Genomic DNA, 22,436 nt, shown 5'->3' on the forward strand with positions numbered 1-22,436 from the left:
GAACAAAGCAATAGTAAGGCCTGCTAAGATTAGTTGGGCTTGCCATGATATTTGGTAATCGTTTGCATTCACTAATCCAGTTTCTTTGACATCAGTGTTAGATGTAGAGATGTTGTTGTTAGACAGGTGTCCAGGGCCTAGTGACTTGTTCAATAAGGGGTTGAATTTTGCCATAATGTTTTATAAAATACTTAATTACATTATTATAATTTGTGTCCCTAATCACATATGATGAACCAGTTTTAAGCAACTTTAATGTGAACAACCTTTGGTTACCTAGGGTCTCGCTTCTAGCCAATGATTATTACAGAAAGCAATCAGGAAGCCAGTAGAAACATGTAACAGTCACTTTGACACGTGGACATAACCTGAATGAATCTTTTGACAGAAAAAGCGACACAGAACGTGGAGTGTGTCTGCGGGGAATGTTTCTTGACAGGCAGCGTGAATGGGATGCCACTGTTTGTTATGCTAAAGCGTAGCTGGGCCGCTCCTGTCTCACAACCGTCTAGTTGGGTTACTCTTTATCAATTAAAACTCTGGTAATCTGCTTCAGTGAAGCATTACCACAGATGGCGGCGACCCATTGGGAGAAAGTGTTACATTTTCAGTGGAACCAGCTGAGCCATGCAGGAACTAATGAAACACAAATGATTCGCCTGGCGACTTTGCCCATTAACGTGTCAGGATCACTTGGAAACCTTAAGTGGCATAGTAACAGACCCTAGTGGAACTCCAGTTAGACTCCAGGGCTGCTCAGTGACAGACTTTACATGCACACCAAAATCCAGCTAATATCCAGGATAATAGGAGATGTTGCAGATAAAGGCTTTTATCCAGGAAATGAGAAGATGGAAGTTGCAGATCTTGGATGGATAGTGTGGCATATACACATCTTATCCTGTTAACTGTCTGCACAGTCTCAATTATGCATAGAATCATGAGTACTGTGTTATGATATTCATCAACTACATAGCAGAGCTAAGACTTCTAGGGATTGGAGAGCAACTGTAGTACCTCCAGAACAGTGATAGAAAAGGAAAAATAAATGTCTGATAAGACTTACTTACTGTTAGTTTTCAGTGCATATTTTTGAAATATTATCTAGCATATAAGTGTAGAAGATAGCAAGTTATACAGTCCTTAACCACAGATTCACATCTTCTCAAAAGATGCTGAAATACAGTATTTCTCCTGCCTGTTTTTAAGACAATATTTTGACTTGGTGTGGCCTGTTTACTATAAGAAATGTATAGCAGATGTTAATAATCTAAAGATAAATGCGAGATCAAGCCTATAGTCAGTCTACATTTCAGTTAAGCTATTATTTCATTTAACCCATATGAACATCATTTTGGAAGACGGTTTTTATTCATGGATACAGGTACACTGGCCAGCTGTATATTACACTGGCATTGTAACAACTTGTGCCAAATAAGATGTTAACAGGGATATTGGCTATTATTTGGTTGTAAACATGGTCACTGATTTTGATCCCAATGATAAAAACGGGTGTGACAGCCCATGGAATAACAACCCTCTGAGGATTTTTCCACTGTGGGGAAAGATTAGCAATTACCAATCAGGCCAGTTATTAAGTGTGGGCCAGCTTCCCAGAGCCAGTCAAATGTGGAAAACTGAGACCTGGACATAGTGGAATTCCCACATAGGGTACACCAGGACACCTAACAACCGTTCACAGCCAGCCTGCCCATGCATATCCTCATTCAAGTACCAGGCAACAGAGAGCCTTGAGTACATCTGAACTACTCAAGCATGGAAGTCGTCCACAACAAGAATGTATACACTGCATTTGCTATAATTGAAAAGTACACAATCCTTTTTCTATTATAAAATGTAAAATATCTAGCGATGATCATTTTTAAATGGTTTTTAAATTAATTTGGAATACATTTGAATGACTTACAAAACAAAGGGACCTTTATTGTAAAGAGTAATGTCAAGGCACAAGACAGAGGTCTCTGCTTTCTCTTTCCAATTGACCTATGGTGGATTTGCATTGGGCTTGCTTTTCTACAATTTTCAAGCTTTCACAAACCTTTCAATAAGATTAAAAACAATGGCTAACATCCACAGCAGATGTACATAAACACAAGTGTGTCTACAATGTCATTTGGCAAAAAAGCAATCCCTTTAGTCCCAACACTGGCTAAGCGTAGCACATTTACCATTTGTCTTCCTCTGATGGCATATCACCTAACATTTCCTGTAAATATAAAGCATTTTTAAAAGAATGAGGGACTCTGGCTAGAGATGCAAAATTACAGTAACTTAGTAAAATATTCCAGCTGTAACTCCTGAATATGAGACTGCTCACAAAAGTTTTTTTAATTATTTTTTTAGAAGAGAGTTTGCAGAAATGAGACTTATATTTTACATCCCTAGCTAAGCAAAAACAATGCCATTTAATTTGATGCAATCATAGTACATAAACCAAACTGTAAAAATAGAACTTCATAAAAATAAACTCTTAAATAAAATATTTAGCAAAAAAATTACATTAAACAAGGAATACTTAGAGTATAAATATGTGCCATCATGGTTCTTCATAATTGATTATCTTTACATCTATCTACACTATTTAGAGTTTATAGAAAAGCTGCACTGGCCTCATAAATAACATGTAAATGATAGACTTTGCAATATGACATTACCATACACAGTGGGGCAACAAGAGACTAATCAACTTAACAGGCATTATCAGCCTTTCCCAATTTACACTATGTTTTGATGAGGATATCATATTGTGGAATCTACCTTTACAGAACCACCAACCCAACCTCAGCCACCCTACCTCAAGCAACCCTACCTCAGCAATCCTACCTCAGCAACCCTACCTCAGCAACCCTACCTCAGCAACCCTACCTCAGCAACCCTACCTCAGCAACCCTACCTCAGCAACCCTACCTCAGCAACCCTACCTCAGCAACCCTACCTCAGCAACCCACTCTGCTGGTTTGCCAATAGGTTCTCTGCATTGTAAAATTAAAGTGAGTATAGGTTTTACATAGGTACTTAATACTGACAAATGTCCACTCATTCAGTCTAGAAAAAATGCTTGGGCTTACTTGGTCCACACAATCAAAAGAAAAAGAAAATAAAGAAAATGATCATCTTGGGTGGATTTCATGCATTCTTGACGTCCAATCTTCCTACACACTCCTCCGAACCTTGATGCTTGAATATTTGTGAAAGTAACAGTTTGCAGTTAAGCTTTAAATACACAATTAATTATGCATTTTTATGTTCAAATGTTTCACAAATCTTGATTCAGAAATATCTGTAATGTGAAATCTTGATCTCTTGATAACACTGCAAGGAAATACTACATAGATTGAAGCCTAGGCAGGCCAATGAAATAATTGATGTGCAAATGTATAGTTTAGCACATTCAAATAGTAAACTTAAAAATGTTAAGGTAAAAGTAGAAAAACAAAAGTGCTGCTGTGATGAAAATAAAGCGTTGGTCAGTTGGTAAAGCATGGAAACGGAACCCGGGGTAATGTGTTGAAGGAAGGCTCTTCAGCAGACATGACACATGCACCCATTTGAAAGGTGTGTGCCCGCTGTGTACTGGATGCTGTAGTGTGTGTGTGGTGCGTGTGTGGTGCGTGTGTGGTGCATGTGTGGTGCGTGTGAGTTGGTAATGGATAAGACATGGAAAAGCCTGGTAGATGGCGATCCAGTTGAAGGAAGGCATGTGTCCACAAGGACAGCAAGATGTGGGTCTCTCTTGTTGGCTTTGAAGACCGGACTCTCAAAGTGTTATGTAGTGCTGTCTGAGTTTGGCTAAAAGGAACTCGTGGGTTAAATTGTGTCGTGTGATTATTCCAACAATCTGAAAGAGAAGGTACAAAGGTGATTTCTTCCTCCACTGATTCTCACCATAATAATTATTTGCAAACAGTAATTAACAAAGCAAAGGCACATTTTTACTATGTTTCCTAGATTTGCATCATAGTGGACAAGCAGTTATGTTATTTATGCCTTTATGATTGACTAAGAGACAATTTGTGATGCTAATTGTTACTATAGATCTGGGTATTATTCATTAGGACCACTTTCTTCACATTAACACTCACCTCTCCCACGGCATTGACCACAGGAAGGTGTCGGAGGCCCATGGTCCTGAACAGGTTAAAAACCTGAGACACATGGGTGTTTGGGGACACCGTGTAAGGGCATGGGTTCATGTACGGTGTGACGTCCTGAAAGGAAACGTTGATGATTGTTAAAACCTACGTAAACTTCTATTTCAGTACAACTGTCAGTTTTAGGCTTTTTCCCTTGGATGGACTCAAATAAGAGATCTTTAATGATTGACTGGGTTATACCACTTCATGTGATGATATACATGCAGTGTAAGCTATTAAAGTGTAATGCACTGGGTTGTACCACTACTATGTGGGGGTGTGAGCAGAGTTGGTTGAAAAGTTAGCAGCAGATCCTTTAAGTCCTGTATGTTGTGAGGTGGGGTCTCCATGGACCAGTTTGTCCAGCACATCCCACAGATGCTCGATTGGACTGAGATCTGGGGAATTTGGAGGCCAAGTTAACACCTTGATCTTGTTGTTACGTTCCTCAAACCATTCCTGAACCACTTTTGCTTTGTAGCAGGATGCATTATCTTACTGAAAGAGGCCAATGCAATCAGGGAATACTGTTGCTATGAAAGGGTGCACATGGTCTGCAACAATGCTCAGGTAGGTACTTTCGGACCACTTTTGATAGGTACTGACCATTGCAGACTGGGAACACCCCACAAGGGCTGCAGTTTTGGAGATGCTCGGACCCAGTCGTCTAGCCATCACAATTTGGCCTTTGTCAAAGTTGCTCAGATCCTTACACTTTTTACAATTATTCCTGCTTCTCACACCAACCTTGAGGACAGAATGTTTGCCTGTAGCCTAATATATTCCACCCACTGACAGGAGACATGATAACGAGATTATCAGTGTTATTCACTTCACCTGTCAGTGGTCATAATATTATGGTTGATCGGTATATATATATATATATATATATATATATATATATATATATATATATATATATATATATATATATACATACACACACACACACACACACACACTCACCTAAAGGATTATTAGGAACACCATACTAATACTGTGTTTGACCCCCTTTCGCCTTCAGAACTGCCTTAATTCTACGTGGCATTGATTCAACAAGGTGCTGAAAGCATTCTTTAGAAATGTTGGCCCATATTGATAGGATAGCATCTTGCAGTTGATGGAGATTTGTGGGATGCACATCCAGGGCACGAAGCTCCCGTTCCACCACATCCCAAGGATGCTCTATTGGGTTGAGATCTGGTGACTGTGGGGGCCATTTCAGTACAGTGAACTCATTGTCATGTTCAAGAAACCAATTTGAAATGATTCGAGCTTTGTGACATGGTGCATTATCCTGCTGGAAGTAGCCATCAGAGGATGGGTACATGGTGGTCATACAGGGATGGACATGGTCAGAAACAATGCTCAGGTAGGCCGTGCCATTTAAACGATGCCCAATTGGCACCAAGGGGCCTAAATAGTGCCAAGAAAACATCCCCCACACCATTACACCACCACCACCAGCCTGCACAGTGGTATGAGGCATGATGGATCCATGTTCTCATTCTGTTTACGCCAAATTCTGACTCTACCATCTGAATGTCTCAACAGAAATCGAGACTCATCAGACCAGGCAACATACTTCCAGTCTTCAACTGTCCAATTTTGGTGAGCTCGTGCAAATTGTAGCCTCTTTTACCTATTTGTAGTGGAGATGAGTGATACCCGGTGGGGTCTTCTGCTGTTGTAGCCCATCTGCCTCAAGGTTGTGGGTGTTGTGGCTTCACAAATGCTTTGCTGCATACCTCGGTTGTAACAAGTGGTTATTTCAGTCAAAGTTGCTCTTCTATCAGCTTAAATCAGTCGGCCCATTCTCCTCTGACCTCTAGCATCAACCATGCATTTTCGCCCACAGGACTGACGCATACTGGATGTTTTTCCCTTTTCACACCATTCTTTATAAACCCTAGAAATGGTTGTGTGTGACAATCCCAGTAACTGAGCAGATTGTGAAATACTCAGACCGGCCCGTCTGGCACCAACAACCATGCCACGCTCAAAATTGCTTAAATCACCTTTCTTTCCCATTCTGACATTCAGTTTGGAGTTCAGGAGATTGTCTTGAACAGGACCACACCCTTAAATGCATTGAAGCAACTGCCATGTGATTGGTTGATTAGATAATTGCATTAATGAGAAATTGAACAGGTGTTCCTAATAATCCTTTAGGTGAGTGTATAATATTTTAGCAATAAGACACACCTTATTGCTATTATAAACCTTCTACCAACGCAAATATAGCAGTAATAAGTATAATGTTATACCTGTGATACATAACCTTATATATATCATGGTAATCAGCACACAGGATTTTAACCACCCAGTTTATAATACTAATTATATTACTTTGCACTACTTTTCTGTAGAAAAAGCTGTAGATTAGCTTAAGAGGTATGTGATGGACTTGGGTTATACCACTATCATGCGGGGGTTGAGGAGGGCCAGGTCCAAGTCATGGATGTCTGGGAAACGGGGGTAGTCCTCGGTCATCTCACCATAGGACAGCCTAGGCTGTGTGGCACTCTATTCGGACACAGAGAAGATGCACAAACACACATTAGGTGTTACCCCACGTTACAAATGCTGATGTAATGTCTTGCTTGTTGGCACATATTTTGATACCGTGTTGTTTGCGAGATCCAATAAAAAGTCTGTTCATTTTGTTGACCGTGCGGCTCAGAAATGTACCAGAAAAACAAGCTTATTGTTTCCGGCCTACATTTGATGAGGTGCATGAATAATGCGTTTTGCAACTCAGACAACACCACTGTGGTTATAACTGCTCACTACATGTCTGCCGCTGAGTGGCAAGACAGCCATTAGAAAACACCTTTTAAAATAAGCCATTGATATAATAGTGCTGAAAACATGTTGGCTCGCCATTTAAAAAGGTGACAGAACTAGCTGTTGGTGCAGCTGCAGCCAATAGGCACTTGCTATTGTTAACTATTCAACAAAGCAAAGCATTATATCTACATATAATATTTAGAATTGACACATGCAGTCAGAGAATCAATAAGAAATCCGAAAAAATATATATTGGGATAATCAATTGGATCCATTCCTCGCCAAATGAACTTGACCCTGATTGCAAAAGTATTCATGCAGTGGTTTGGGATACTGACCGTCTGGTTTTCTGCATAGCAGACACCGCGGATAAGCAGGTTGACAAGCTGGGAGCGTAGGATCAGGCCGTGGAAGGTTAGCGGTCGGAATCGCTCCTCCATGGTCCACTCCTCACTAGGGGACTGGTCTGGGTACAGATTAGGGTAGGGAACGTGTCTGGAAAGACACGCAGACACACGTTCTAGAATGACTTTCTCTTCAAATTAAAACACTGGACAGATTTCATGACAGTTTCTGGAAACTGAAAATGTTTAATTGTGTGTATCCTTGTAATATAGGAAAGACATTCCTCTAAACAGGCTGGCTAATGAAAAAGATAACGGATCATCATCTGGTTTACGACTGCAGTAATGGGATCGACGTCAGTGCTACGATAGCGTTATGACTTCATTGTTAGCACATACCATAGTATCTATTTGAACACATCAGCTAGTACAAGCATTGCATTGTGTGTGTGCTAGGTAACTCAGCACTCTTTGGGAAGGTATTGGTACCTCTGCACTTCTTACAGGAGATAAGGACCATAGACATGCATTAAGACCTACACTCTGTTTTAATACTGACCGTTGCTATAAGCTGATTATAAGTGACCAGATGTTTTTGTATTCACCAATGAGAATGTAAATGTTATGCAAGTTGTAAGTATAAAAATCTCAAATGCATGTAAGAGTTTGAAAGCTCTTCCCGGGTGTTAAGTAAAGTCTTGAATAGGATTAAATCATTTGACTGTTGTTCTCAAAATCTTTAACATGATTCAAAACTACAGTTTGAAATGTTTGAAACGTATTTTGAACTTGGCAGCAGAAACAAGGAACCCTTTCAAAGGTTAGGAATTGCCAGGGACAATCCCACAATATGATATTACCATTATGCTTAGGTGCCAAATTGATACGCCATACCATATTAACATATGTTCTAAACACATTTATTACCATATATTATGCAGTGGGACAAGAAAAAGCCATGACAAAATACATGTTGATCAGTTAAGGTCTTAGAAATTATAAAAAGTTGGCTCACCATCTAAAAAGTCGACAGATAAAAAGCTAGAGAAGGAGAAAAATGCCAGCGTTTTGGTGCAGGTAAAGCTGACAGGCTCCAGCTAATATTAACCACCCAACAAAATAAGTATGAAAAAAATTGAAAACGTGCTGCGCTTAATAGTGCAACAACAAGGACATAGTTTATGTTCCCTAGGATACCCCTGGGCTAGTCAAATTGTTATAATAAATGTAAAAATTTGGTCTAATTGGTTTATTACAGTGACAATAACGGAGTAACATCTCTGTTTCAAACTATTGTCTTCAGATGAATATCAATGAAAGCTAGTTAACCCTAATTAGCATTTCTTTTACCCTTTTAGTGTTTTGAATATATTCAGACCAAGGGAAGCAATCCAAACACCACCTGAACAACTCTAGGAAAAAGACAAAAGACTGAGCAACAATGCATCCTATCCAAAGGAAAGAAGCAGCCCAAGGAAGTGGAACTCCGGAGAATGATTATTATGAACCTAAATGGAATTATTTGCAATGGTTTGTGCCAGAATGAAATTAAGTTTAGTCTGTTCAAGGACTTATTGTCGAGACGTGCCGTTGAGTATGTAGTTCCCAAAAGTAGTGAACATTAATTGAACATTTAAGGAGGCTGATAACATCTCTGGTACGGTTACTGTCCCCATGGCACAGTGTTGTACCCCAAAGCGAATCATCTCATTGGCTCATTTGTCCTGGTAAGGCGGGGCTACTCAGATCATTGTACAATGCCACTCTACTCTGTTTGCACCTTTGGCTAAACAAATCACGTAAATTACATGGAATCACTGTGATGACAATACAAATATTGAATTTCAAGCACATTATGATCTATAATGTGGATATAGCACATTTCCTCAGTGTTGTTTCCAGATATTTTCAGGCAGTAACGACACAGGATGTTTAGCTGCATGGATTTCTCCAGCCTCACCTTCTCTCCAGCATCTGCTGCAGCATGTCCTGACCCTCCTCCACGGCCGGCACCACGGCTGCCGCTGGGTCATCACAAACGTTGCGCAGCTCACTGGACGGGTATGACTTCATGGACTGGCAGCGCCTCCGCTGCTCCCCTGCCCGCGTCAGAACACTCGCTTTCTGTGGAGCGGATGGCAGGAGAAAAGGTCAATGAGTGCACATAGAATATAACAGTCGCTCCACAAACACATTTTGCAGTTCAGATGATGTTTACAGGAAGATAGCATGACAAACTCACTGTCTTACACGTCTCTGTTTCCAAAACTACCTTGAAAAATTGCCTTGAGCTAGACTGACTTACCACGATACAGCTAAACAGAACAATACGTTTAGAACAATACGCACCAGTTAGGCTATGTTTGTCTACATGACCATACCCATGGAACAGCAACTAGGGACTTCACTCTCACGCTTTACTCTCCACTGGACAGGGAGAATCATTTTGTTTCTCCCTGTCCAGTGTTGTCAAATTAGAAAACACACACACACAAAGTGCTTTAAGGAATCAGTAAAACCAGAATGGGATGAAGAAAGAATCATATATATTTTCTAATTATTGGAGACTACAGACTACATACTATAGACTTAGACTACAAGGGCCAACAGGTAGCTGCACAGTATAACAGAGCTCTGACTCCCCCTGGTGGTAGCTGGAAGCACAGGACAAGGCACTTTCTGCAGGGGGGTTCTCTTTAGAAAAACATGCTGAAGCCCTCACCCCCCACCTCACTGTTAATGGCAGCAGCCCCAGACGCAGTGCTGCCTGGCAGATAGAGGTAATAAAATATCAACTTCAACCAAAGTCCCACCAGGCTGCCCTCAAAGGTTCCTCTCTAACACAGAACAGAAGGACGTGAGCCTACCTTGTAGCGAATATTGTTGCTGATCAGGATGTTTCCCTTCATGAACTCGCGCTCATTGTCCCTGTTCTCGGTGACCACGGGGAAGGCGTGGTAGATGGTGGTGCGCAGGATGCTCACCAGGGACTGGATGCGCGTGTGGGGGTACACGTACGTTAGATTGGGCTCCATGATGTCACTGGCTGTCAGTCTGGGGGACAAATGTGAGGCCCACATGTATACCAGTGTTAGGAGCCATCAATTAAAGGAGGAAAACTGAAGTAAATATTTTACTTTAGACAGGTCCCATGTCTTCAATGGGATGTGTGTCAGAAATGCTTGAACATCTGCATGTGGAAACAGATGCAGTGAAACTAACACAAGGCATGTGTTACTGTCTTACTATGTACAAAGACTCCTTACCAGGCAAAGAATCCGACACCTCATTTTGTAATTAGGGTGACATCCCACTAAGATCTTTTAGTTTAAATGTGTCTATATAGTAATGTGTATATACACTAATGTTCCAAATGATTTGAGCAATGACACGATTTGAAATTAGATGATTTTTGTTTATGTTTAGCAATAAATCAATAGGCTGAAATACTGCGTGCAACTTTTTATCTTACATTGTAATTATCTGTTAATCAGCAGCTCTTCCTAATTATTGTGTGTGCACCAGTTAACATATTTTTTTTATAAAAGTGAAATGTCAACATGGACATCAGTAAACAAATTGCTTTCCTTCAACATCACTGTATATAGACAAATGAATGCAATTTAGTGTAATCATCATTAACACCAGTTTCTCCAATAGTAACCCTAGTGTTTTTGGCTGCATTACATTCCACAGGTGGATGAATGATTCGGATCAGATGGTTGTACTGGGTGAAAGGAGGAGCGGCCACAGGCCAGTGACTGTTTTCTAGAACATGCTTGACTTGGCTGATATCATAAGTGTTGTTCAAGCAGGGCATGCCGGACTTCATCATGAGTCTGGCTACAGGCTACGTGAGAGACGAGAGCCATGCGGCAAACAAAGATTCCACCAATGCTGGAGCCAAATGCCACATAGCTGAATGACACGCAGCCGAGTGACACGCACCCGAAAGACACGCACACGTGTGACACATACACGAAAGACACGTACATGTGTGACACATACACGAAAGACACGCACACGTGTGACACATACACGAAAGACACGTACATGTGTGACACATACACGAAAGACACGCACACGTGTGACACATACACGAAAGACACGTACACATGTGACACATACACGAAAGACACGTACATGTGTGACACATACACGAAAGACACGTACACATGTGACACATACACGAAAGACACGCACACGTGTGACACATACACGAAAGACACGTACACATGTGACACATACATGAAAGTCACGCAGCCGAGTGACACATACACGAAAGACACGCAGCCGAGTGACACATACACGAAAGACACGCACACGTGTGACACATACACGAAAGACACGCACACGTGTGACACATACACGAAAGACACGCACACATGTGACACATACATGAAAGACACGCAGCCGAGTGACACATACACGAAAGACACGCACACGTGTGACACATACACGAAAGACACGCACACGTGTGACACATACACGAAAGACACGTACACATGTGACACATACATGAAAGACACGCAGCCGAGTGACACATACACGAAAGACACGCACACGTGTGACACATACACGAAAGACACGCAGCCGAGTGACACATACACGAAAGACACGCACACGTGTGACACATACACGAAAGACACGCACACGTGTGACACATACACGAAAGACACGCACACGTGTGACACATACACGAAAGACACGCACACGTGTGACACATACACGAAAGACACGTACACGTGTGACACATACACGAAAGACACGTACACATGTGACACATACATGAAAGACACGCAGCCGAGTGACACATACACGAAAGACACGCACCCAGAAGGCACGCACCCAGAAGACACGCAGCCGAAAGGCACGCAGCCGAAAGGCACGCAGCCGAAAGGCACGCAGCCGAAAGGCACGCAGCCGAAAGGCACGCAGCCGAATGCAGCACATCTCCCCAGAAGGAAAAACTGACGAGGTGCACAAATCTGACACACGTAGCACCTAAAACTGATTTGTTTGTGGGAGGGATTGTAAATAAGTGAGCCAAGTCAACTGTTAAGACAACTGTTGTCACGATTCCATTGAGGGTGGCGCCTGTGTGCATGAGCAAAGTCACAAACATAGAACACCCTGGCCAAGGCAACATCACTTACACTGGCTTATCTGTTTGTCCATTTTCAGTATTGTCTCTTTATCTGCAATTTGTTTTAATGGATTGCTGTGCCATCTGCCAACCATAAAGGTTTTTATTAGCTGGTATACCAAATTTCCTGTTAACAGTCCTTTTCAGACTGAGGAATGACAAGGGGAAGAACAAACATACATTGCCCAATCAATTTATTTGAATACAAGAGTATGTATGATGACCACTTATCTTTACTCTCATGAAGTATAAGAATAGCATTCTTTACATACTTGTCCATCTCCACCTCTGTCTCCCACTCCAGCATTGGCACTCCTCTTAAATGGATATGTATGTCATAGATGCCCTTATTGAAGAAATCCCCTATCCACTTGGCCACCTGAAAACACACACACACACACACATCATTTTGGAAGCAAAAACAGAGATACATGTGTGCAACATTTTGCATGAAATATTAAAAAATATTAAATCCCTGAAGAGTACTTTACCATGAGGGTTATCATAATCGGCAAGCCGTAAGTGATCTCATTGGTCGATTCGATGAGAATGACAGTCAGGCTGATTGTCATTCGGACCACTCCTCCCAGGAAGGCGGCTGCTCCAATCAGGGCAAAGGTTCCAGAGTAAATATCCATCCCCAGGTTTCTGTGGAAACAGGACAATTAAAGGAGCCAATCGGGAAGAGCTGCACATAAACGCATGCAGTCAGTTGTATTGCGAGGAAACTAAATGCTAGCAGAGTCAACTCAAATTGTATTATTTTCTTGTTCATAGAACCACAAAACGAATGAATGGGTCAATGACAAATCTACATATTAATGTTAATTCTTTCTAAGAAAGTTGGTGTGGTTGCATTACACCCAAGCAGGTAACATTATCTGATATATGACAATAGACTGCTCAAGGACAATTCCAATGTGAAACAATAAATCCAATGAGTGGGATCTACAAAGTTTCCTGTTAGCACATGCAGTTCAAATGCCCGGAGACAGCAAACCTTTCTTTTAAATAAGCCGTCAGCAGACAAAACTCTCCCACAAGCCCTATACAGGCTCCAGCGTAACACATCATGACATTCATTATTTGTAGATGAGCAGAACTCAAGAGCCTGAGTCTGACAAAGCAGGGATGGAGAAAAAGATGTGTTGAAGGGAGATGAAGCTGAGAGAGGATGATTGGCACTGAAAGTTCCCAGTCAGCACCCAAGCATGTTTTATTTTAAAAAGGAGAATGTCACCTACAATTTACGGGTAGGAAATGTGTTTGCATCCATCAGACTAGTTAGTATTTTTCTGACCATCTGTCCCTGAGCTTATAGGAAGGCGTGAGAGCCTGCTGCATAGCACAAGGTAAATCAGTGAAATATTCCTTACAAATGATAGGGTACCCTGTATGTAAAAACATACATATCAAATAATTAAGTGATATGAAGTCATATTGAAATGCTGACATCAATAAGCTAATCTTTAACACCCAAAGACAAACGGCATTCCATAATCTGATGGGGCCTTCCATTAACAGGGCGCCATGTACATATGGGTTTGTCAAGCTGATTACATTACATAACGTATGTTTACTGAAGTAACAGCCAATTTCGCTCTGATAGCCAATTCCCAAAATGTAAAGAAAAACTAAACTTTCTCTCACTGTATCCATCACTAGTTAAAATCAGATTTATGCATCTTGAAGCATTTTTTCTAAACACAGATTTATATCAGATTATATCTGTTTGTCAGATTTATATCAGATTTATACATCACAATCCATTTTGTGGATTGCAGGGAAAACAAACCATAGGCCCATAGTCTACTCAGTTACATTATTTCTATCATGTAGGCCTATCCATTTTTTTTACTAAAAGTACTTTGCTTCAATATGAAATCCTACATTGTATTTCAAAATGCTAGGGCAATGGCCATGTAAACCAGATTTTATAGTAAAATTATCCTACCTTCACAATGAATGAAGTCTTTAGTGCAGTGAACATGCTAACTGAAGTTTAAAGTAACTAAATAGACATAACATATATGTATGTAACCAAATAATCCACATTTTAGGTTGCCATTTTGACAACATTTGATTATGTGAACACACGCCTAACATTTAAAACATTATCAAAATGTTTGCCTTACATTTTGAGGATGTTTGCCACCAGGCGTCCAAAAGCGGCGCCGCAGAGCAGTGAGGGCACAAAGAGGCCACTGGGCACGGACACACCGTAAGTCCAGCAAGCCAACAGGAAGTACAGCACAAAGAACACTGTGAGCGTCACTGGGCTGAACGTACCTACAGTAGCAGACAGGAAATTACACACTCAGACACCACACAACAACAGTAAGGAAGCCGTCTATACATTGGTAAACCACAGCAGTAACGGCAAGCGCCAAGAAGAAAATAATGCTATCTCAGAACTCCAGAGCTCAAGGCCCTGGTTGAGGTGTTCCCTAATTGATACATGGCACGTTCTACAGCATCTCGAGCTACAAAAACATAATCTGAATGTGAAATGTTCTTCAAAATTACAGACTCAAACTTAGGACAAAAAGCGACGATTTAAAAAATATATATACTAAAATAAAACAGAATTTTGGCTGTATAAATGGTTAAGGTTATGGAAGGGTTTCACCAATGTTAAAGTCTGGGCTAGAATTAGGGGTTGCATTATTACATTAAATGTTATGTATTTAGTGTCTCCTTTAACTTGTCCTCTGTATCATAATTTTGCATACAACCAGACAGGGTCATTTTCATTTAGTTGCCTGTCCATAAATCCTATTGATCTAAAACATCAAACTGATCTCACCGTCCTGGTGGAAGAGCTGGTTGATGGCCACTTCCTGAGGGTTAAAGAAGAGCGTTGCCATGTCATTGTATGTCTTGTTGGGACAAAAAAACTGGCGGATGGTGGAGTTGATGATGTCTTCATTGAGTGTCACCTAAAACATACCCCCCCAAAGAAATGGGATAAACACCATTATAAGAAATTCAACTGAAATTACTTTGCCGAAAGATACCACAGAGGAAATAAAATAAAAACAACTTCTTAAAGTAGTTTTTTTGTATGATTATATGTTTTTATGATCTTATTTAAGCAAGTCAGACATTATTTTGCCTCAGATTTTAATGTATTTTAGCTCTGCCAAACATACAAGGGCAGTACTGCTGTTGTTGGTTGTGGCAGAGGCGAAGTCACGACATTCTCCTAATGTCATGGATGCTACGAATATCACCACTGTCGTCACCATGGCAACCAGCAGACTCTCCAGGACCCTATTGAGGAAGCAGAGGAAGAGCAGATGAAAGACAAAGGGGTGTTTTCATGAAACCAGTTCTTTAAAGTAGGTAAGAATTCAGTTACACAACCACGATGTATCATTCTAAAGACTAAAATGTCTAGTTTTTGACATACTATAATATTCGTATTAAAGTGATTACATTTGCGTTCTGCTTAAAGTATTTTTTCATATTGGATTTTAATAGGAACCAATCACTTAGGATAGTTAGGCCTTTTCTTATAGGATAGGATTCTTACAAGAACCAAACCTATAACAATCTTTACTGTACAATGTGCATATGCTTGCAGAGTGTTTGTATGTTTTTGCAGCAGCTACCTGACAAATTTGGCCTTGGGGTGGACGTGTCTCATGCGGTACTTGGCCAGCTTCTTGTTGATGAAGTTGAATAAGGCCCCCAACAGCCCTCCAACCACCCCCATCAGGACAAAGAAGGCGAGGTCCACCACCGTCCACAGATGACACTTCTTATCCCCATCTAAACACTGTGGGAGAGAGGCAGATTTCCATGCAAGAAGTCCAAAAAATACACAGAGAAAATATTCAAATGCGGCTTCCACCGAAACGACCTGCAGCTGATCAAAGCAGTCTGAAACAACAAATGTTGTTTTAAAGAACACATTTCCCCACACCATGTGCAGAAGGAACGGGCTTTGTCCTTCCCAAACATGGTTTCAGTTTGAGTTTGTGTCCACGACTGCCTCAGCCTAATAGGGATGGGATGATGGCATGAATGACTGCGTAAATTCCCAGAGGGCTGTAGTGGGCGAGAGTTGTCTGTCAGGGCGTCCTTACTCCATTAGTGATGTAGTGCATGCTGTGCAATGTATCTTCACACATTCAGAAAACCAAGGTTATATTCATACAAAAAGATTCAATTTGTTTCACTGAAGAAAAATAATTGCATCATATATATATGCTAGCTCAGCCATTGACTGGGCACTTGAAAGCTGGATATTGGGAATCTTCTAAACTGTATTAATGCAGAATTTGAGTAAAAGTGAAAACCACAAATCAAATTTAGGTTTGAAATGGGTGGGACTATAACGTTACAGAATCATCCTTAAAAGATGTCACTGTGCAACAGTAGCAGTAGTTTCACCACCCACAGTCTAGCTAGCTTTGGTTGAAGACCAGCATACAGTGGCTGCAGCTGCATTTAATATCAGAAATGGTGTTGTAATTCATTCAATAGCGTCGCCCGATTCAGGATATAACTATGTTCTCAATCAGGACGTTTAGACAAATCTTTACAAGCCATGAATAATCTGTTATTAAATTAGATGTTTTATTAATATTTTTGAAAATGTGCAGTTTTATTTGTATGCTTTGTTTATTTAAATGTACAGTTTTCTTTTTATGCTTTGTCTTTTAGGGTAAATGTATTTCTTGTATGGGTGATGTTTCTTTTTTCTTTATGGCCTAATAATGTAGAGCACTTTGAATTGCCCTTGTGTAAAAAATGTGCTGTACAAATAAACTGGCCTTTCTTTGCCTTGGCAGGAGGAACACATTCTCTGGTCTTTTACTTAGACTGAGCTCAAATGCTACAAAGCTGACACAAGAAGCACGATGAGGCAAGGCTACCATATTCAATTACCAACCCCTAAATCTTGGATGACGTTAGCCAATTGCACTGCCCAGCATGCAACCCTGGGGCTAATAGCTCTCCTACATGGACCTGCTGATCACTGTCATTTCAGCATCACAAGCCTTTCACACTCACATTACTGACGTGTCACTGTTGCCCAGTTTGGTGATAGTGTGATGGCATTAATCTAGCTGGTGGATGCAGTGTTACTGCCAGCTGGGTGAATTAAGTGCTTGTGTTTCTATTTTGCCACTGCTTTACTGGCATTCAAACTGAGGATGGTAATGCGGTTAATGTGGTTAAAGTGCTTGTACCTTGAACTCTCCAAAGTTAAGCAGGCCGGGTAGCTGAAATGATCCCCATTTGTTGTAGTGGATCCCAGAGCGGAAAAAGTTTAGAGTGAATGTAGCCGACATGGAGCAGAAGAGCTGAGGGAGTGGAAACACAGGAGGAGTATGTCAGAACAGAACTTTTGACTTGGTACATGGCAAAACACGACCACCTTGTCCATCCTGGTAGCTAATGAGGAGACAGGTGATCTCACAAAAAGTTGACATTCACACAAAAATCTCAAGCCTGATTTGTCGCTGATGAATGAGCAACTGTTTTATAGCATACCAAATAAGCCAGATATTGCTCTTGTTGGGGGAGGCACTAAGTGGACTGCTTAATCAATGTCTAGATGGAGCAGGTTTTTACAGAAAAGCTCCATAAGTATCAGACCTTCATTGCAAGCTTGGAAAACCTTGCAAGCTTGCAGTGTGGGCCTGCAAAAGACAAATGTAAACTATTTGTTAAAGTATTGCCTGTTTTTTTCTGGCTAGCATAGCTGTTTGGAGAAGGTGCAGCCAATGCTTGAGTGACCAAACATGGAGACTTATTGTGCCATTTGGATTCTTCTTGAAAATGTACATTTCATTTGTGGGTCTAAATAAAGCACTTCAGGTATGTGTCCTTCAACCTACCACCTTCCAGGTGAGTGCCTGGTTCCAGAACGAAGAACCTTCCTCAAGGCTGAAGAGGGTGCCCCCTATTGGTGCCCCAAACGCAGCAGCTACCCCTGCTGCTGCCCCTGCCGATACAAAGTCCCGCTTATCTCTGAAATCAAGATTGGGCACATATAATTAACTCATAACAATTAACTTTTCCACTTTTAGTACTTTACACTAGAAGAGAGTGCTACTGTACCTGTCACTGCGGAAGTAGGGAAAGTCAAAGTTGATCTTTTTGAAAGTAATGCTCTGAAACTGTGGGAGTCCTGCTCCCACAATGGCTCCACAATGAATCATTGGACCCTCCTTCCCGACAAACATACCTGAGATCAAAAACACATTGCTACTGGATGCCTTTTGTCATTTTATTATACAAATAACTTGAGACCCCTAAATGATGTTGAAATACCTCCGGCTACTGTAAAAAGTACTCCGATGGCCTTGCACAGGAATGCCCGCAGACGGACAATTCCTGGGATCTTCACTCCGTTCAGGTAACTTTTGATCTCTGGGATTCCGGAGCCTGCAGCTACTGGCTTAAAGACACAGGAGATAGATCTTCAGTAGGAGTTCAGATATACCCCAAGATAAGCAAAGAGCCAAAATAACATTGCTTCAGGTGGGAAAAAATTATTCGAATAAAAGCAGGGTTTTCTCAGCCATAATAGGGAAATATGGTTCATTTAAACTATATCCTTATTAGGAAGCAAAGACAGATACTCATTCCCAGTGACTAAATTCATGTTTCAAATTTTGTCCACAATGTAAAATAATTAGTCATTAATTTGGGTAGCCAGTAGCACCCCTTCTCTCCACACTCACAGAGTCTGTTTTCATTATTAAGAACTCAACCTACATTGTTGGTACAACACCTTCAGACTGCCTGCAGGGGCACAAGTGGCTGAATAGGTGGTCTGCATTTAGCGCACTGCATTTAGCGCACTGCATTTAGCGCACTGCATTTAGCGCAAGCTTCTGGGGACACCGAGTGGACAGCTGGTGTGCCCAGAAGCTTCGTTGGGTAGGGTTCAGTATGCATGCTTGGGTTCCGCACACAACTTTATGGCATGTTAGGAAGTTAGTTATTTGTGTATAGCAGTTTTACCTCAATGAGAACCAACACACTGGCGATGAAGATGAACGTCATGTTGAAGGCCAGTAGCTCGAGAAGTGACAGAGCCAAGCAGCCGTTTTCACTGCACTCTTCCACAGCTAGAAAACACTGGTTAAGAAAAAGCACTGACTTCCACAAAACCTCACTGGTTTTAACTACTTAAAAGATATTGGTTAGGGAATTCTGACTTCCATAAAGAACAAAAAGACTTTAGGCATGCTACGTAATTACCAGTGTTAGTATCGTTTTCTGTTCAATATCCAAACATCACCAATCTCAGGTATTAATGTTTTTTAAAGGATTATAAAATTTTCAACAAAAAGATACATTTTCCAACTAAGTTGAATTTCAGCTGAGTGAAGAGGTGTACAAAAAAGTCCACAAAAAGGCCCACCTGATAGAAAAGGCATGGAGTCAAGGGTTTAAGATGGTATCATGTTCCAAAAACACACATTTTGCATTGTTCATACAAGTACAAAATATCAACGTTTTAACTACTAAAGCGGTAACTTACAATGGCAACAGAAAAATCTCTGATTTTACATGCAGGATCAAATATGATGACACTTACCAGGCCTACTGAAGCTCCAATGACAAACACCAGCATCCACTTCACAGCTTCATACTTTTTGGCTTTCTAATGTGATAGGAGAACCCATGTTAGAATATATGAAATCAGCAAAACCGCAATACAATGATTTTCTTTCTCCAGATATCGCAGTCAAATTGAAACAAAGGCATTGTCACCTCTTTGGGTAGTGTGAAAATTCAATGTGAAAAGCCAGGACACAAAAGAACACCCATCAATAAACAATACTACACTGAAATGTTTAATTTCTTAGTATACCTTATTGTTCATTCCCTCCAGAACCTCAACATATGGTTCATTGATGCACCGGTCATAATCCAGGCTCTGACAAAAGATAGAAGAAAACATTAGATGATTCAGTGTTCAATGCTAGTAATTCTGTAGTGTTTGCCTCGGATTAAAGATTTCTGATTATCATTTCAGACATTTGTTAGGCTATTTGTATGTCAACTTGTTTAGTAATAGTGTTAAAGACAGCAAGTTACATAGGGTCCTTAAGAGCACATTTGCATTTTCTCAAAAGAAATGTTGACAAAAATTACATTTCTCCTCTCCTCTTCCTTAGAGAAAATTTGGTGCAATTTATTTCCTGCAAGAGGTTATTATGCTATGGTTCATGTCCAGATTTCTATTAGAAATACTATTAAATGGGTAATGCACCCACAGAAACACAAATCTTAAAATGAGAAGAAAGCCTATTATTTCTGTTAGTCTGTTAAATAAATTTTTTCCCACCACAATTTAACTTCTAACACGTTGAAATCTGAAAATCATGTATTGATGCTTCATAGCTTTAGATGGAAGATGGGCGATGACACACTATCACATTTCATAATGCTTTTAAACAATGACCTGCACTCAGGACCGCCAGATTAACAAACATATAAAATGGGCATACTTGTCTACAGCAGTTCCATCCATCGACTGTCAAAACAAAGTATACATTTCCTTAACATTCCCTTAGAGTGATGAATGTACATTCATCCTTCAACTGCCACGGATGAAAGCAGTTTGTACATTTCCCTCAATGCAGCTTTCAGACAAGCACTGCCATAGCTACTGGATAAACACAGATGATATGGAAACAATTTTTACCAAGTTGATCATGGTACATGTTTAACTCCCAAATCATAAGTGCAGTTTGTTTAACCACTTTTACAACTATATAACTACTTTGTATGCTGATATTGGCTTTATATTGTTGTGTAGATACTCTTCCTAACTAGCTGGCAGCTGAGGTAAAAATGTATTCAGCCAGCTAGGCCATGAGAGTGCACTGCAGTGTGGGTTTCTGTTGATATGAGTCTTAAAAGATTTCTTCAAAAAATGTCATGTTGACTGTTAACTTCATACTGCTATAACTACAAAAGCAGAAACATATCACAACATAGTCATATATGTGCATTATTAAACAGTGTATATCACAAGTATTTGTTGTTTTTGTTTAGATCAACCCCTTCTACTTCTAAGTGGGCTATCAAAAAAGTATGTAAACAGCTTATCCCGAACAACTCTTCATTCACATGAAACGCTGATGTATTGATTTGAATCTGCTTGAAAGGTATTTTCACACCTCATAATCTTTTCTGGGAAGGATCTCATCCTCCTCGTCTTGAGTTTCCCCAAGAATAGTCTAGAAATGAGAAGAATTAAGAATGTAAACATGTCAATTTTGCACAAAGAATAACAATAAATATGACTCTGCCTGACTAATAAGGATAGGCCCATTGCAGAACAGCTTTCCGGTAATCATTAGAAAATAGGCTACTGGGTGGTATGTGCTACCTATACGTCTCACAATGAATATACCCAAACAAAAGAGAAAGCTATTAGATGAGGTTTCTTCCTGAGTCATCATCACCATCCCTGTGAATATCTTGAAGGGAATTCATTGCTAGATATTTAAGATATATTTTAACATACACTTCTTCAGACATGAGCCCTTGTCAAAAACTCCAATCAATTAACAATGGCTTATCATGCAATGTTTTAGAATGGAATAGGCTGGGTTGGCCAAGCATATCATTACAGTAGTTGAATCAGCGTAATGACAAATGTCCATAATGAACAAGACAACAGAAGAGGGTGGAGATCTCTCCAGCCACGGTGAAGTCAGGATAAGGCAGTACTCCCTGTGAGTAAAAACCCCTCAATATTCAGCAAATTAAGGGGATTTTATGTAAATTCTCTCATACCAGTTCTTCTGGTGTACGGGTCTCTTCATCCCTGCAGCAGCAGTGACAACACAAGCAATTCCGACAGCACGCCATCTTCGTTGTTGCCTCTTTAGCATCACCACCACCATCGTCACAGATACAGTAAAAAAACTGAGATAGCCCACTCGAATAATATCTCGGGGCGGAGCCAATCTGGCGGGGCGTAATCAATAACACATCTTCCTTCCGTTCGCTCCACCCTCT

At 40.6% G+C, this 22,436-nt stretch overlaps 1 protein-coding gene across 1 annotated transcript; it reads right to left on the reverse strand.

Annotated features, from left to right (window-relative positions):
* Positions 1-1,919: 1,919 nt before the first annotated feature.
* On the reverse strand, positions 1,920-22,324 carry clcn6 (chloride channel 6). Its single transcript, XM_010875547.3, has 22 exons — positions 22,212-22,324; positions 21,590-21,649; positions 20,275-20,340; positions 19,999-20,064; positions 19,755-19,821; positions 19,419-19,525; positions 18,723-18,849; positions 18,510-18,636; positions 18,287-18,419; positions 17,636-17,749; positions 16,049-16,215; positions 15,587-15,707; positions 15,241-15,373; positions 14,570-14,723; positions 12,926-13,082; positions 12,707-12,813; positions 10,156-10,342; positions 9,249-9,412; positions 7,283-7,439; positions 6,573-6,680; positions 4,104-4,229; positions 1,920-3,859 (listed from the first exon to the last, which is right to left on the reverse strand). The coding sequence occupies exons 1-22, from the start codon at positions 22,284-22,286 to the stop codon at positions 3,779-3,781; spliced, it is 2,604 nt and encodes an 867-aa protein (XP_010873849.1). The 5' UTR covers positions 22,287-22,324; the 3' UTR covers positions 1,920-3,778.
* Between the last annotated feature and the right edge of the window lie 112 nt (positions 22,325-22,436).

This window comes from Esox lucius, chromosome 12 (assembly GCF_011004845.1).
Source record: "Esox lucius isolate fEsoLuc1 chromosome 12, fEsoLuc1.pri, whole genome shotgun sequence".
Lineage (NCBI taxonomy): Eukaryota > Metazoa > Chordata > Actinopteri > Esociformes > Esocidae > Esox > Esox lucius.